The sequence below is a fragment of the Sturnus vulgaris genome, chromosome 1, assembly GCF_052056855.1.
Source record: "Sturnus vulgaris isolate bStuVul1 chromosome 1, bStuVul1.hap1, whole genome shotgun sequence".
In the NCBI taxonomy this organism is placed as follows: Eukaryota; Metazoa; Chordata; class Aves; order Passeriformes; family Sturnidae; genus Sturnus; species Sturnus vulgaris.
This window is the reverse complement of record NC_142243.1, coordinates 57,866,862-57,884,587: the sequence shown is the minus strand read 5'-3', so window position 1 is coordinate 57,884,587 and position 17,726 is coordinate 57,866,862. Positions and strand designations below refer to the sequence as shown.

The following is a 17,726-nucleotide window of genomic DNA, read 5'->3' as shown; positions in this document are numbered from 1 at the left end:
CTGCTGCAACTCACACTTTTGCTGAGAAAATGCCACATGCTGAGCCAAGTTCATTTGTATTTGAACTCCATTAAAGCTAATGGGCTTTCCCTGGGGGTGGTTTCTTGAAGCTAGGTGGAAATGAAAGAAGACATCACTTAGGGGAGCTAAGTTATGATTGAAACAGAATATGAAACTGTTTATTCCTAGGTCAGGAGATGTTTATTCTTTTTCACCTTATGTCGGCCTAGAAAGAATGTTATAGCATGGGATATCCATACCCTTATCTAGGCTGGATAATAAACTATGCACTGGGAACCACACTGGGCAGCTTCCTCTTCCTCCAGCCCACTGCTGCTTCAATCTCACTCTTGCTAATCTGTCTATTAATTAAAAAACTGTCAACTATTTTAGCCTTTCTTGTTTTAGCTGAAATCTCTTTTTAAGAAAAAAACTCTAACACTTTATTAGTTCTCAAGCTAAAGTCAGTAGTGATATATGTGTTAATTAACTGAAACGATTTTAGAGCTTGCTCTTGCCCAGGTGCATTTAATAGTGAGCCATCAGCTGAAAGTTTTGGCAGGGTCAGCCTTCAAAGGTGCTAGTGTCTTAGGCTGCAAGACTCCAGACTTCTTTCCTAACTTTTATGTATGCCTTTGTACTTTCTCAGTTCCCCCAGAATTTGTGCTGTCAGGATTTCTGCCTGTCTCTGGGCTGTAAGAGCACCCTTGTTGGGAAACAGAGCAGCAGCACAGAGCACCGACATTCAGATTCATTTGATGTCCCTAAACATCTTCTATGGTCTTCTTCATCTTCTCTTTGAAGAATCATTGTATCTCCCAAATGCTGTCTCCTAGGTCATGCAATACAGAAATTAGGAATGGGAAGGGTGTTTAGGGTTAGCCATACATCAGGACAGAGCTCTGAAAACCATCCTTTTCAAACTTCTATAAATCGGAGTCTTTTTGAAGTAATGCCTGACTTTGAATTGTTATGTTGAGACAATATTAGCTGATCCCTCTTAGTATCAGTGTAGAATTCTACAGAATACTGTAGAATGTGTCTTTCTCAATATGCCAGATGTAAGAAAGTGCAACTTTGCAACTCAGAATACAAAGACACCAGTCTGTATAATTGCCTTTTTCAGACTTCACTGTTGGACAAAGCGATGGCCATGACATTTCCTTAGGCACCTTCTAGCAAATTCAACTAGAGATGTAAGCGTTCATCTGAAAAAGTCATCTCACAGCTTCAGATTGGTTGGCATCAAACAGAGACAAAAATAAGTATCAAAATGAGTGGCCCTCAAGAAGGACCTGTGCAGGCTGCCTCTGAGTATGCAATGTCATACAGTGTGCGGGAACCTGTATACAGTTACTTCTTACTTAAAGCATATGACCCAGGCCTGACAGCACGTATGATTAATGGTGCCAGCTGGAAGACACTTGTAAACTCACCCAAAGTTCACCATATGGAAAAAATAATCACCTGATGATGTTTTGCTGCAAGGTGGCATCAGGAGATGGCAAGTTTCCTGCTTGAATACTATGACGACAGGAAGTGGTGAATGAAGGAGCTGTGAGTTGTGAGGATGTGCTAGTAGTTTTTTAATAGGTACCCCACAAAAGGACAGTGGGAGGTGTATCTCCTTCAGAAATGCTACTGGGAAAGGTCTGTCATTCAGAGGGAAATGGGGCAGTTCTCCCCCTTATCTATTTTGATTTTGCCCTGAGGAATAAGTTGCTAACTTACCTACAAAGCAAGAGACCTCTAACCCTCCTTAACTCAGAGAAGAGCTGTGCCTCCCTCCAGCTGCATACAGTGTCCAGCTGTGGTAAGGGTGCAACAGGCTTGGAAAAGGAGGCTCAAAGCATCAGGACAAGATGGTCATGGTGAAGGAAACACCTAAGGCATAACTATACCAGCCACCTGAGCTGGAGAGATCAGCACCAGAGTCAGAGAGTACCTCCACTCCAGTTTAGGGTTTATCATGAGACCTTTACAGGTAGATGTCCCAGGGCTATTACCAAGCATGCTTGGTAATAAGGAAATTAAGGATCAGACCTCTTCTCCGAAATGCCAAAGGTTACCGCATGGGCAAGGGGGGCTAAGCCTAGACACACAGCTCCTGTTGCCACCCACCAGGCTGGCAGAGGGAACATCTTATAGAATCACAGAACCACAGAACTATTTGAGTTGGAAAGGACTCTCAAAGATCATTTCATGGGCAGGGACACCTTCCACAAGACCAGGTTACTCAAAGCCTCAACCAACCCAGCCTTGAACCCTTCCTGGGATAGGGCATCCACAACTTCCTGAGCAACCTGGTTCCAGTGTCTCACCAAAATCATAGTAAAAAATTTATTCCATGTCCAACCTAAATCGACTCTTTCAGTTTCAAATCATCGCCCATTGGTCTATCACTACAGGTAAAAAAATCCTTCCTCATCTTTCTTAGAACTCTCCTTTAGGTGCTAGAAGGCTGCTTTAAAGTGCCCCCAGAACCTTCTCTTCTACGGGCTGAAGAGCTAGAACTCTTTTAGTGTTCGTAGGAGAGATGCTCCAGCCCTCTAGGCATCTCTGTGGCCTTGTCTGGATTCACTCCAGAAGATCACCCTTCCGCGGAAGGGGTGTGGTGGTGACGGATAGCGCGGCTCCAAGGTGGAGCCCGTTACTGTTCCCTCGGGCCGGGGCAGGTGCGGTGACAGGGGCAGGGGGAGATGCGGGGGGCAAACTCGGGGACACTCGCCCGCCGCCACCGCCCCCTCCCGGCCGGGCAGCGGCGCGGGGCCGGGGCGCTCCTCTGCCCGCCCCCGGCGGCGCCGGTGCCCGGCGTCTTTGTGCCGTCCGCCCCGGTACCCGCTGTCCTCCGCCTCTCCCCAGCCCTGCTTCGCTCGGCTCCGGCCGCCGACGCTGCCGCTGAGGGGATCGGCGGGTCAGTCCGTCCCCGCCCTACTGTAGAGCTTCCCCGCCTCCCTCCCCGCCCCGCCGCCGCTCTACCCCGCCTCGTCCCTCTGCCCCCGGTGCGGGCTGCTCGCCGCCGCCTCCCCGGGCTGCCTGTGAGCCCCGCCGTGCGGCTGCCGCCCGGAGCTCCGCCGCCGTCGGGGATGGCGTGGCTGGCAGCGCCCGTGAGCGCCTGAGGCGGAGGGGCGAGCCCGCCACCGCCGCGGGAGGAGGAGGAGGAAAAGGAGGAGGAGGAGGAGAGATGAAGCGCTTCCAGCCTGGGGTCGCGCTGCTGCTCTCGCTGCTGTGGGAGGTGAGGTGGGCCGTGGGGGGAGCGCTGCCCTGCGGCAGCCCTGGGTTCACCCCGCGGGGTCCGCCATCGGTCGCGACCTGGAGCTGCGCGGCTGGCGGAGAGGAGCTGCAGCCCGCACCCGGCCGGGCGGCGTGCGCGGGAGGTGATTTATTTTGGGGTTAATGCCTTTGCCGGAACGGGCTTGGCTCCACAGGCAGTGCGCGGTCAGGAGTGCGGGGGAGCTGCGGGGCCGAGCTGGGCGAGACCCGGCGCAGCTGCGGCTGCGATGGGCACGGGCGTTCGCGATGTGCGCGGCTTTACTGCTGGAGCAGAGGAAGATTATCCGCGGTGTGATGGAGCAGAGTAACGCGGGACCTGTACTCAGGGGCACGAGCTGCCGGAAGCTGCCTATTCCCAGCAGACTGGCAGACTGTCCAGGGGCGCAAAGCCTGCGCCTGTCAGTAAGGGTTAAACGGAAGGTGCATCTCTTATTTTCATTTTAAGTGGCCTTTCGTGAGCAAAGCGTCCATTGCGAGGTAGGTAGAGGTGCGGCATCATTAGCTCACGAGGAGCCGTGGCGGTACCGAGCAGCGTGGTTAAACTTCTGGAAAGCCTGGATAACGCAGCTTTCTTACTTAGAAAAACAAAACAAACAGTCAATTAGGAGCTTTCTTTAATTGGAGGGAGGATTTGTGCCACGCAGTTCTAGAATCATAGAATAGTTTGGATTGGAAGACACCTTAAAGATCGTCTAGTTTCAACCTCCCTTCCCTGGGCTGGGATGACACTGGATCAGGGTGCTGGGAAGGCGGCTCACTTTGACAGCGGGCGGATCGGTAGGTGTTTTTTAGGGACGAGCTGTCTCTTGGTCTGTGCTTTAACCGTGGGGCTGGGGGCGGGCCGGGGGGCAGCAGTAGCGCCGCTGGGACGGAGCCGTGCGGGCACGCTGCCATGTGCAGCTCCCGGTGGCAGCTTTGCCAGCGTGCTGGACTCATCGCCGGGACACGTGCGGTGGCAGCGTGCCGGGGTGACTTCGGAAACACCCGTGGGCTTGTCTTAGGCACATCTCTACGTTAGTAAAGCCCGGAGGCAGTGTTGCTGAAAGTGTCAGAGAGGTGAAGGAGCTGTGTCGCCTCTGTGATGGAGCAGTTTAGACAGAAAATGAATTTTTTTAAAAAAACCCATACGTGAAAACCAAGTACTGACTGTGTAATTACTGCTTTTGGTAATGGATATAATTCATGAAAATGATGTTTACTACAGGTTTATGCCACCTACGTAGATGAATGATTTCTGGTGTGTTGCCCACTATGCCATCCAGCACCATCCTATTAAAACACTCGGATCAAAATCATCGCTTAATGTAAATAAGTGCAACTCTTTACAAGTTAATTGATTTGCATCTCCTTACCTCGGCTGTAAACCTGGCCCTGATCCTGGCCCTCAATTGCTCTCGACTCCGAAGCAGCTCTTCAGAAAGCAGGAATAGCAAAATGTCGATTAAATGAAACAAACACCAGCATTTCCCTGAGGGATTGTGTTCATCTGAGACTGTGAAAGGTTTCGCCCCTCCAGGATCTCTTTGATTAGATGTCTCTGCTCTCTTAATGTGTATTCTGCTGAAAAAGATCATTCGTGCCTGAAAAAAGTAATTTGCATAAATCCTCATTGGATCTGGCCAGTATTGCTGTTATTTAAGCTTTTGTACTGGTTTTAATTGTGGGATTCCCCCCCCCCGCTCCCCTTTTTCTTTTAATCTAGAATGTTTGTTTTGCCATCTGTTTTTGTGGATTGTTTTTTTCTCTCTTGGAAATTCTTAGGTTGCCTATTAAAATGAGATGCTATGTAAATTAGGCTGCATTCTACAGGCCCAAAAACAGAGTGCTGGGGGTTCAAATAACTTAATCGGAGACATCTGGTTGTTTTGAAGGTTTTTGGTACATGAAACTTCCGCTGACTTCTATACAAAGTTCTGCACTGGATATTATCTGAAATAACATTGCTGCAATTGTTTTAAATCTGTTTGCATCTTCCACATGATCTTAGTTACTATTGAACAGAGCATGAACTGAGAAATGTGGTTTTCATTGGTCATTTTGCAAAGGGCTCTGACTGTTACCCAGGTACTGTGTGGAGGAACCCATTTAGTCTGTCAGAGCACTATGCAGTAGTTTACGGATTCTAACCAAGTTTTCCTTTGTTAGATTGCTCAAAATACTTGTTGTAAGATGTTCATGTATTGCAAAACCACTATTTCTGGTTATACTGGTGAAAGGAACGAGCTCCCTCACAATAAGTGTACATCAAGTTCATGGTGGGTGTGAGTTTGGGTGTGGGGAGTGTGTGTGTTTGTGCCTTTCAGGCTGAAGCCTAGTCAGTGGCAATTTCCCACGAGGAAGTGATGGTTTGCTGTTCCTGATGTAAAGGCAGAAGATGCAGAAGAGGGGCTGAGGGGCAGGGGAAGGAGCTTCCCTGTGCTGGCTGATGGTTCCATGAGGGTGACTAAAGGCATCACCATCGAAGCAGGATTTACACATAAGGAATTGTTGGCTCTTGATGCTAAAATGCCAGTCCTTGTTCTAGACAAGCTTGAAATACACTAATTGCAGAAACACCCAGAGCACTGTGACAGTGGGAGAGGTTTTTTTTTGTTTTTGTTTTTGTTTTCTTTTGTTTTGGTTTTGAGTTTTCTTGTGTGACGAGGGCTTTTTTACTGCAACCACAAAGACCGTGGTGGAAGAAAAATCTCCAGCCCCACGACCCAGAAAGCTCTGCTCTGAGAAGACCTTGTTATTAGGGGAGAAAATCCAAAGATGCCATGTGTTTTGCTCATGACTTAATTCCAGTTGAACAGTTTAACAAGTAAGGTAAAATGAGGCGGACAATTTGACAGGCAATTTTGATTATTGCAGGAAGAAATGAAGACTGTTAAATCTTTATCTGTCTTTTTCAAATTAATTTGGCTACTTGGAGATAGCAATGTGTTATTAACTGCAGTTGCTTGAAATGTCCTTTTTCACCATATCACCTGGATGTCTGGTATACCCACAGTACTGAGGTATGTGATTTCTGCACTCACAAATAACCAGTAGTCTTGCTTGCTAGCTTGGCTTGTAGTTCTGTCAACAGGACTGTATTTTGTCTCAGTTGGCTCTTATGGAAAGATTTGAAGAGGTCCTTGAAGTGATGACTGTTTGGGGCATATATCTCAAGATATTCTGCTTCTCTTTTATCAATGATCCCAAGGGCTTTGGTTGTCTGAGCTTAAATGTGACTTTAATGAATCGTGATGTCTTTGGAATGGAGAATAAAATAAAACTAAACTCCACCCCCCTGATGAAACAAGCTTATTTTCAGCCTGAATGAGGGCACCAGTGTCTCTGTGGGGCTTACTTCTCAGACTGAGTGCTTGTTTTCTCTCTCACAAGCTGTAGAAGTGATGGATGGAGGAGAGCTCAGTAGCTGAAGCTCAGCTCAAGGATGGGGAAGCTGAACAGAGCTGTTTCAGGCCGATAGAGGACCCTGTCTGTGCTGCAGTGGTAATAAAGGTGTTTTATTGTCACTGCTGCAGAGAACCGTGCTGGATAGCCTCAACTTTCAAAACTGTCAATTAATTTTAGATGCCTAAACCTCTGATTGGCTCCTATGATGTATCCAGGAGAATCTAAGTGCTAATGCAAATGTCTGAATATTTAGGTTAAGCTTCTTAGTTGAGCGAGGCCTGCAGTAGTTGCTGTAGGTGGTGAGAGGTGTTTGTGAGAATCCCTCTACAAAGGTTTCCATGTGGCTCTAAAAATTGAGAATCTCACTTCTGGAAGTACTAGTGTTGATATTTCTGCACACTGAATTTCTCATTGCTGAGAATTATAATGTGGATGCTGATAGACTGATTGGATGGTTGAAAAAAGTGATCAGTATAGTCCTCTTGTTAATTTTTCAGATGAAAGACACTGGGCAAGAGTCAAGTGCCTTTTTAAAAAAGAACAAGAAAATGGACATGCCATAGGAATGGCAAAATGTGTTATCTTGAAAGAAAATTGAAATACTCACGACAGTCTGTCATACAAGATTTGTTTAAGTAAAAGCAAAGTTGGCTGGTGCTCCTCAGTTGGTTAACTGCTGTGTTGAGTTTTTTTTATATTATTTTTGTAATATTTTTATATAATATGTTTATAATATTTAGTATTATTTTGTAATATTTTTGGACTTCAACAAGAGAGATTTTATCAAAGCTGAAGAACAAAATATTTCTGTCCTTCCTGAAGAGGTTTGTGTTTTTTCGTTAATTGTTTGGTTTTTATTTAATCTTTGTAGGAGCAAGAATGCTAAAATGAGTAATCCTACCAGTCTTAAAGAAAAAAACTACATATTTTTATCGTGGTAGGCAGAGGTGGAGTTCAAGAATTCGTGAGGATTATGAGGACCACTCCATCCTCCTGTCCCTCCCCCCCCCCCCCCCATTTTCTGGTACTTTTTTTATCCATCAGTGGTCAGGTTTTCCTTTATATAAAGAACTGTAAGAGTGTATGTACACTTGAATGTGTAAATGTGCATGCACACCAGTGTTGTTGTCTCTGTGATGTCCCTCTCTGAGGAATACAGATGCTGCCCTATTGGTGGTTTAGCTCTTAATCTTTCAGTGGGGGCTGGGGGGAATAAGGGGGAAAAAAATCTATCCCAAAAATTCTGCTAAAGACTTTTTAGTGTAGATGTGTCCACTAACCCTCTCCTGCTTTTTAGTTTTGGTTACATAATGAATTTAGCAGCTTAAACAATTTCTAGTGGATTTTTTTTCCCTTACCCTCATGCAGCTGGTTGCAAAGATCTATTGCATTGCTGAGTGAAGGCAGGAAAGAGCTTTCTTACAATTTATAGTTTGGAGATCCAACTGGTGCTGGCAAGCCTTCTCTGCCTCTTGACAGCAGCGAGATGGCTGTGATTTCCAGACGGGAGGACTGAGCTCACACGCTTTTCTCACTTTGCTCCTGTTGAGGAGGAGACAGATTCATGTTGATTGTGGGTAGGGAATGGGTGGCCGACTGCCATTTGCATCCTCTAAGAAGAGGTGCAAATGTGTTTTTTTGGGCTTGGTTGGTTTGGTTTATTTTTGTTTAAATTAGGAGAAGCATCTGTAAAAACTGTTTTTATTTTCTTATGGCAGTCTAAAATATTTAGCACTTTCCTTTATGCTTTCTTCACAAAAGGGAAGTTGTCTGACTCTCTTTCCTCTTGGTACTTTCCACTCAGCTAATGCAGGTGGCTGGAAGGTTAAACTCGGCCAAAGCAAGCCCTTAGAGTTCAAGTGTTCTTTTAAAATGGGTTTAGCTAAAATCAGTTTAAAAAAGGGGTCAATTGAAACTCTTTGATTCAATACAAATTCATTTTGGTTTTCTTCACTAAGAAGAGGCTTAGAAAAACTGCAATGAGTATGCCCATATAGAAGCTTTCTCTGGTCATCATTGTAGGCTGACTTTACAGGCAGAAACCGATTAATGTTTACCTTATGCTACAGAATTTAAAATTAAAAATATTTAAAATATTTTTAAATATCTCTTGCTGGGGCAAGGTGGGTATCAATTTACTTCAAATTTGTTGCGATATAAAGTAAAATCCATATGAAAAAACATTACATAAAGCTAGCATATTTTACTTTTTGTGTCAAATTTTTGACAACACTGTTGCTTTGTATCCTCAGCAATGCAGCTGAGTTTGTTTTGCTGAACGTTTTGTTGAAATCCTGTTAGAGTTTGTTATGGCAAATATAAACTCTTTGTACTAGCAAGGGGCAAAGCCTTTCTAAAAGTTTTTTCCTGTTTGCTTGAATAGTGTTTTTTGGAAAATGAATCTTAAGTTTGTCTGAAGTCTGGGGACACAGGCTGGGATCTTGGGCATTAAATAGTAGTTTCAAGACAAGGGAAAGCTAAGGTCTTAAATAGTGGATATTATCACTTTCCTGATATCAGAATAGTAAGATAAGGGATGAAATGCCATGCCTGGTATTTCAGAAAGACACAAGAGGAGAACCTGGGTTTGTTGAATGCTTTTTTCTTTTTTTCCTTTTTGAGACCAATGTGTCTTGACGTGTTTCTCACATATTAAATGGAAGAGTTATCGCTGCTGAGTTAAAAACGTCTTTCTTCAGAAGTGTGTCTTCAACTTTGTGTTAAATAGGTGTTAGCTACACCTGTGTTTTAAATAGCATAACTAAAAATCTCTTCTTTCTCAATGACTCAGCTTTCAGTCTGGTAGATTTTTTAAAGGAAAGGAGCTAGCAAGAAGTGGTTTCTTATCTATATCTCATGCAATGAAGGTGTGGGTTGTTGCTGGCAAGGGTGGTCTCTAATACCTAGTTTTGCCATCTCCTGCAGCTCTAGTGACCCTGGGACCATGAAAGGATCATATCAACCCACTGATGCTGTGAATGACTAAGTCACAAAAAAGAGTCTGGGAAAAAAAGTCAGAGGGAATAGTTTTCCATTGGTTCAGCAGAGGTTTGTGCCATGGTGCACGATGAAACTTGCTACAAGGGAGGAGAGAGAATGTATGGCTTGGAGGAGGACTGCTCATTTTGGTGGCACACTTCTTGTTTCAATACATCAGGTATTTCCTAATGGGAATCATAAAAACATTTTGTTTGGAAAAGACCTTTAAGGTCATTGAGTCTAATGGTAAACTTAACACAGCCGCATCCACCACTAAACTGTGTCTCTAGATGATGCTGCATTTGTACAGGAATGGAAGGGAATCATAGAGACATTTTCTGTGCTTTTCTGGAAGGGGAAACTACCAGGGTCTGATTTTTTTTTTTTTTTTCCCCACCTTTGCCTGAGAGATGCCATTAGATACTATTGTGGAAAAGTTAGTCTTATCATTTTCCCAAATCACCTGCCAAATATCTCTCAGAGCAGAAGTGCTCAACCAGGAGCTAATGGTCTCCCCAAACTTTCCTATCTGTGAGGCAGGAGAGGGTCATGGATGGAGACTGTACTTTTGGGGAAGGTCCAGCATCAGTTGCAGCATGGGAAGGACTATTGTCATTGAGTCCAGCCAAGGGTAACTGCAACCACAGCACTCTTCTGCTGCACCCTTCGCTCCACCTCTCTTCTTTGGAGGTTTAAAAAAACCTCCAAAACCTTGTCCTTTCATTGAAAGTGACTGTGAAGTGGTCTGGGCCTTAGTTTCAAAGTTCAAAGGTGGTGGAAAGTGTCTGTTTGCAAAGGAAGATGAAGCAGGGTGATGGGATTGTAGCTAGACTCCAGTCCTGGCTGCACACGAGTCCGCTATAAGCAGCTTACTGTTTTCAGCTGGAGTAGGAAAGATGCTTTGCCAGCTGGCTTGGTCTCCCACCTCTGACATTGATAGGCGTCAGGCAGCTAAAGAGCTGGCAATAGTTTTGAGAATGGATCCTTCCTTCCCAGGTCTTGTGCTGCTGGAATAAGATGTGAGGGCTGTGGACTCCAGGAATGTAGCTAATACCTTTAAAGATTTGTCCTTCTAAGGTAATTGTATTTAATGTTTTCTTATGCCTTTCTAGTTACATGCATTCCAGTCTGTTTGGATCTTCACTGGGAGTATGAAGAAGTGGAGAACCTTGAAATGAAATTGGTATGAGGAATGTGAGCGTGTGGGAAGGTGGCAGCACGTGTTATACTTGATGTGAGAGGAGCGTTTTGTTGTGCATGTTCGTCTTTTTGGGCCTCAGTCAGTGGCACTAACACCCAAGGGAGCATGATGCTTTTGGTAGACCTACTCTGCTTAGCTTGTCTTGCCAGCAGTGTAGTTACAGTGACAGGCTTGTGCTGCTATGGGATTAAAAGCAGGTAGTGTGCCTGTGATCCAGAGGGTTTGATTGTCAATAAATTAGGAGCTCTGTCAGGGAACATGTACTAGCAAAGAAAAATAAAATCAATGACTGTAGTAGCAAAGACGGGCTTCTTTTGAGTTGCTGCTAACTTGGGTTTTTTTGGCTGGCACAGTTGTGTCATTCTGCATGCATGTCTAATGACTGTAGGTAGACCAACAAAATTCTTCTGTGTCCCCTAGTTGGAGTTTGTGTTTCTCCCTTTCTGGACAGGAGATGCTCCTTGCTAGTTTTGGCACAGTCCCTTTAGTGTCAGCACAGGAGATTGATCTCCAACTGTGCAGCTCTATTTAGACATGGTGATATGACAACAGACACTGTAAGGGTCTGTACCTGGGGAGTTGCTCAGGTGTTGCTCAGTGTTTTGTTTCTCCCAATTTTGTTAAATCGCTTCACTAAAGTAGAAAACCTGTTAACTTAGTGAATTATTTTCTGCTTTCCTCATGATATTGTTAAATGTGGAAGCAGGCACTTCTCACTCTGGTTGGTGGGTAACTGTAAGTGCTTCAGCTTTTGATGCAAAACCCAGGGAAAAATGAGTCAAGCAAGTGTTTTCTTTCATTTCTGCTCCTCAGAGGGAAAAATAAATTGCTCATCACTACAGATAATTCTCTCTATACTAGTGTAAGTGAGATCCAGGAATTTACTGCTGGCTGTCTTACAGTGTGAGTTCCCAGCTAAGGGCCTTATTTCCCTGCTGCAATTGGAGGCAGGGGTTTAACCTATTACAGGAAGGGTAATGGGTATAAAAGTTCACCTTCATTTGTTCAAGTGCCATTAAGTTTGGCAGACTCATAGTCCAAAGGAGAGGACACATGATCTCTGAACATGTTGCTTTCAAACGATCAGACAATTGTCTAGCCTAAAAAAAAAGGGGAGAGGATGGGTGGGTAAGAAATTTTAAATCTACTTTTTCACAGTCTGCTTTTCTTTTTCAGGCTGATGTAAGATGCTCCTATCTTGAGTGCGGTCTTGCCTATCCCAAACATATATCAGTAATGATAATTATGATTTTCAATGTTGTGAGCAGCAATGGTACAGAGGATGCCTACTGATCCTGAACTATCAGGCAGTGCTGTCATGATGGGACCCACCATGTGCAGTGGGGTTTTGCATCAGGAACCCCAGCTCTGTTCTGAACTGCTTCTTGACTAAAGCAATTCATATCTCCTGGCTGTGGTACAGAAATGCTAATATCGTATGAGATTGGGTTAAAAGTCTTCAGAACTGGGTTATCCTGTAGTTTGACATAGTGTAAGATAACATTAGACTGCTTAATTTTTTTCTTCTGTATCTGAAACAATAGTGGTCTCTGTTCCTAAACTTGTATGCATGCATCCCTGCATAAAATATATTATAGTGCTACACTTAGGCTGGGTTTGCCTGTGTATTTCTTAGGATGACCTGTATTTCTAGGGAAGCTAGGGAGCAGGGGAGGCATAAGTGCCTAATAATAGCCAGATACTACAAGTTGCATAATGCTGAGGAAAACCTAAGGCAGTTTAGGGCTTTAGCATAATGTCAGCACCATGCAACCAGCTGAACTTAGTGCTGAACTTAAAGCATGATGATAGAGAAGTGTTTCAGGATCTGCAGGTGATCTATAGATCTTAGAGCTTCTGTTTTCTGAAATCCAGGTCTTAGATTTGTTTTTTCATGTGTTGTGGGTAATACTTCTGATGCTGACTCCTTAAAGCCTGGGGTGAATATTAGCAAGTTTGCTCTCAGTATACCCTGTATGTGACAATCGTCTGGATAGGTATCTGCAGTATTCCTAGAAGGCATTGGATGGGATCCAATGAAAATGTTGTAGGAACATTGGAATATGCCCAAAACCTGGCTGGTGAAACTTCCTAGCATGGCTATGCTGACCCACACTGCCAGCTCTGTGTGCATGTATTCCTGTCACAAGGCATCCTGTGGGAACACGTTTAGGTTGCAGCTTCACCTGGTTTTCCCTGTGGGTAAAAACCATGGGCACAGCTGTGGCATAAAGCCAGGGAGATTTGGATTAAGCTTGTTTTAATTCTGAAGTAATCTTGACTTCCTATTTTTATTAAATCCCTAATCCTGGGCTGTGTCCAACGGCCGTTAAAAGTCAATGGAGACATCCCACTTGCTTCCAGTGAGTGCTGGGACAGGCTGCCTGGAGGGTGCTGGGTGCTTTTGGTTTTGCTGTCTCAACCAGCTTGAGGTGCAGGTGGCCTTTGCTCTGTGCAGCTTCTGGAGCCCTGCAGGCAGGGATGGTGGTGTCTTCCCCAGGCTGAAGGCACACACTGAAAAGTTTGGTTGCCTTGAAGCAGCTCTTGCTGTCACTCCTCTCTGCACCTGCACTATGCAGCACATCCACCCATAGAGCTGCCAGTGTCGCTCTCCTTGGGGAAGCAGCTACTTCAGCAGGCCATGGTCACTGTCCATGTTGCATAAGGAGGAAAGCCTCGTAGTGATTATATAAAAGAGATTATGTAACTGGGTAATTTGGTAATCGCCTCTCTGGTGAACGCTAAGAATAGCTTGTGAATATGCATTTATTTCTATGATAGCCATCCACAGTGATGAAGCACTGGAAAAAGTGGGTGCTGGGCAGTGGCACAGGGTGAAATACTTGTGCCTGCTGTATGTGTGTTTGCAGAGATTTCACAGCTCCACTGCTGCTGTGGTGAGACACATCAGCTGCTGTTCTCCCTGCCTCACACTGTGGTGTGACCTGTTCCACAGGTGCACTGAAGGTATCCAACTGCTCTTGATAAGCCTGTGCCACCTGCCTGTGGCATCCTTATGAGGATGTGCAATGCATAGCCAGAGCGGATGGTGGAGGGGGGAACACATGTTGCTTCTCCACGAACTGGGACCATTTTTGCTTTCTTTTGCTTCCCAGAGCTGTCTGTTTTTCATGCTGAAGTTGCCAGTACCTCTTCCCCCTGCCTCACCCTGAGAAGTGACTGGGAGGTGCTGGACAATTTCCAGAAACCTAGTGAGGAACAAGAAGGCTCACTGCCTGCTTTGAGACAGCATGTGTGCTTCAGCCCCACTCTTACTTGCATCTCTGTTCATGGGTTTGTTCCTCTCTTGTGGAAGGGAAGGTGACAAAAAAAAAATCAGATGCTGCCAAAGCCAGCAAGAGCTCTCTGATGCTAACTGAAGTCAAGGGAGAAACTGTGGAGGAGATGGGTGCTGTTCCTTGTAATCTCTTAGTCCTGAGAAAGCTGTGCAGGGGTGAGCTCGGGATAGCTTGGGGAAGGCAGGAAGCTGGATCAAAGGCTGTGACAGGGGAACAAGCGGGCAAAAGAAACTCTCTGAGCACCAGTAGTTCATTTGGGAACATCAGTCCTGGCTCTGAAAATGTTCCTGCAGTTTTCAGATCAGCTTCTGGATTCTGGGTGTCTGCTGGCTTTTTGTTGTGGATTTGGGGTTATTTTTAATTTTTTCTTTTGTGTGGTTTTAATTTGCCTTCCCATTCACTGTCCTGAAGGTACAGTTTGCCACCTTTTCTCATTGCTACAGCTATGTCTTCTCTACCTTGAATTGCTTTTTCAGCTCTTCATCTTTTGCTGCCGGAAGCTCAAGCTCTTTAACCTTATCTTCAAGCTGCCACATAATCTTCTCTCCACCTATGGCTCTGACCTGGTTACCTCCTCCTGCTCCTCTCAGCCTTGCTCTGGGCTGTTGTTCCACCCTTCTTGGCTTAGGATGGCTTTCTTCTCTTTTTTTTCTGCGTTACTGATTTCATGATTTGCAATAGTTTCCACTTCCCTGGCTGCTGTGTCCCTGTTCTCTTTTTAAAAGATTTTTTTTCTTTGCTTTCCTCTTTTATTTCTGTCTCGGTTTGAAAGACAGGTATTTGTTAAGGAAAAGCAAGAACCCTTTTTTTGAGATGGAGAGTGCAACTCCCTCCCTTCTAATTATTATAGTTTGAAATTAGAGGCTTTCAGGTAGAAGATATGGGGATAGGGATAACAGTTCTTTGCTAATATATGTAAGAAGGCACACAGCAGAAACACCATCATCTATAAAAGCTGACCCCAGAGCAGAGCAGTGTAGCTCAGTTCCAGTCCCTTTTGGCCACAGGCTCCCTCTCCCTGCGCTCAGTTCCCGGTGCTGTGGGCAGGGCAGGGCTCGCTCAGCTGAAGGCGCTGGGTGATGGCGGCGGCGGCCCAGGGCTGAGGGGGATGGAGGAGCCGCTCCCCCTCACGGTGTCGGTCGTGGTGCTCGGCACAGTGCCCGGGGGCAGTAGGGTGAAGCGGGAAGGCAGCAGAGCGGTGTCTGACAGCAGGGAACGTGGCTCCCGGCCGACTCCACGAGTGAGTGAGAGCCCAGGCCCTTGTCCCACTTTTCCTTTTCTGCTATCACCCTGTTCCCCACCTCCCTGCGAGAGAAAACTATTACAACTAAGGTGTAGCCACAAATACTTAGCATAACAGTGGGAAAAATTCCACACAAAGAAAAGGGAACAATTCAGCTCCCAACAATTTCTTTTCTAGGCTTTCTTCAGTTCCATCTATGATTCAGTCCTGGCACAACCACTTCCCATGTGGGTTTTGCCCATAATTTCTTTGCTTTTCCCTACTTGCAGAAGGAAAGGCTGTACCATCTGCCCTTAAAAGTGTCTTAGAAATCTATTTCCCATGTATTGCAGTTAGGTGTTGGATGCAGATTTAAAAAAAAAAAAAAAAAGAAAATCCTTTTCCCTTGAAAGAAATACAGATTTCCATCCTGTCCTTTTTACCTGAGTATCTGTTCCCTGGCATGTTTTTTCTCATTTTTGTATGCTAGACTAGAGATTTGAGAGTTCAGCTTGCAGTTTCCCAAGAATTCCCTTTATGGAATGAGTGATTCCTTCTTGCAGTTGCCAACTTGGGTACAGACCCCTTTGCCTTGGTATTTATGTCTTCTCCTTTTAGTAGGGTATCAACCCTGGAATATGCTGCTGTTGCTGTCAGGGCAAAAGAATGTTAAGGGAATGTTTTCAATAAACATATGGATGTTGCATAATGTAGATGGAAAGCAGGCAGAGGAGACTGCATGAGCAGCACCCTGTGAACTGTAGAGGACAAGGGCAGGCACAGACCATGGGTAATATGAAATTATTTTGATGCCATGTAAATTCTCAGGTGCTTAATGGACTTAACTTTTCAGTCTCAAATTACACATTTGGAAAAAGATACGACTAAAGTCGAGATTTTTTGTGCAAAAGCATGTATGGATGTGTTAGAGCCATTACGGGAGCTTTGTGGTTACTGTGCTGCAAAGAGAGAGAAAGGACAGCAACACACACGGACCTCTTTGGGGAAAAAGGCCAATTTATTGTACAGACAACCCATATTTAAAGTGTGTTACGTGGAGCTAGGACAGGACAGGAGCTCATTGGATAATTGGGAAAAACATCCATGGGACAGTACCTCAGGATGTGTCCCATGGGAAAGACACCAGGTGTTAATCTTTATTATGAATTCCACTCTGTTTTTCACCATATTATCACCCTGGGAGACTTCCTCCTTAACTGAAGCTGTAGTCAGCTTGTCAGCCTGGGAATGGACCTGAGAGTCAGGAGAAATCCAGGCCTGAGAAGGATTTCCAAGCTGTAATTCCCTAGCTCTCTAAGTGTGTCTGTCCACAGAGCTTCTGCAAGGTGACAACTGTTTAATTTTCATCTGTACAGATACATTAAGAATAATCCTGTCTGGACTGATAGGCAAGTGTGAAGTAGTGAAAAGAGAAGGAAGCCTAAATTCATGTACTGTGTTAACTTTTTAAAACCAGTGGAATTGAAATGGTATCTCATTTGTATAAATTTTAATGAAAGGTATTTTTGTAAACTCCTGCCTAGGATCAAAGAAAACCATTAATTCTTAGTTTCATGTGGATAATATGGTTCAAGGTATGTAAGTATGGCATAAAAAGGTATGAAGGTAATTTTTACATTTGGTGCAGAGACACAATACAAGATTTTGCTTTACTTTTGTCTGCCTTGCCAGTGTACCATGCAGCATGTATAATCTGATTGACTTTAATAGTAATGTTACCTTCCTTGTTCTGAAACCTCCAGTTGCAAGCTTTGACCATGTGGGTTTCTAGTCTGTGACAGAAACCCTGGGGTTCATCTGGAGCATACCAATTGTGTTGGATGTGATGGCTGAACTCTCACTGGTAGGAAGGAGCAGAATGGGCTCCATGTTTTGGAGTCTGAACTGCAGTCGTAATTGGTCATCTGTTCCCTTTGAAGAAAATAGACTGTAAAGATTAAATTTCTTATGAAGGCTCAAGTTCAGTTAAATAGATTCAGTTAAAAAGATTTCCAAAAGCAAGTCCAACGGAGGAAATAAATGAGCAGCGTCTGCAAATATCCCACTGTCTGGAAGTGCCTGATGGAGCCAAATTATTAACTTTAGGAAGTTGAATTGGAAATGTTCCTGCAGCAAGCTTTTAAAAAAAAATCTAGAGGTTTGAAAGCAGGCACCCTTTGTAAAAAGTATTTCCTTCAAGCAAGAACATTTAGACATGATGTGAAGCAAGGTTATGAAGAGACAATTAGTACTGGGTTTCCTGATACTGCCTAGAGGAAGCTTGGCAGCCTTTTTTGCTGTGGTGGAGATGGCACTTGTAATCCCAATGTCAGTATTTGCAAGTGTTACCTTAGCCCTGCTGGTGGCT

General features: G+C 44.7%; 1 protein-coding gene across 2 annotated transcripts in view; it reads left to right on the top strand.

Moving 5' to 3' along the window:
- Window positions 1-2,975: 2,975 nt before the first annotated feature.
- VOPP1 (VOPP1 WW domain binding protein) overlaps window positions 2,976-17,726 on the top strand; it is a 62,614-nt gene continuing 47,863 nt past the window's right edge. The window contains exon 1 of one of the 2 annotated variants that reach the window (XM_014887655.2): window positions 2,976-3,235. In XM_014887655.2, coding sequence (XP_014743141.1) covers window positions 3,185-3,235 — 51 coding nt within the window. In that variant the 5' untranslated portion in view covers window positions 2,976-3,184. Of the gene's footprint in view, window positions 3,236-10,795; window positions 10,820-17,726 lie in introns of those variants that run through there. The other variant, XM_088167480.1, reaches the window with a different exon arrangement.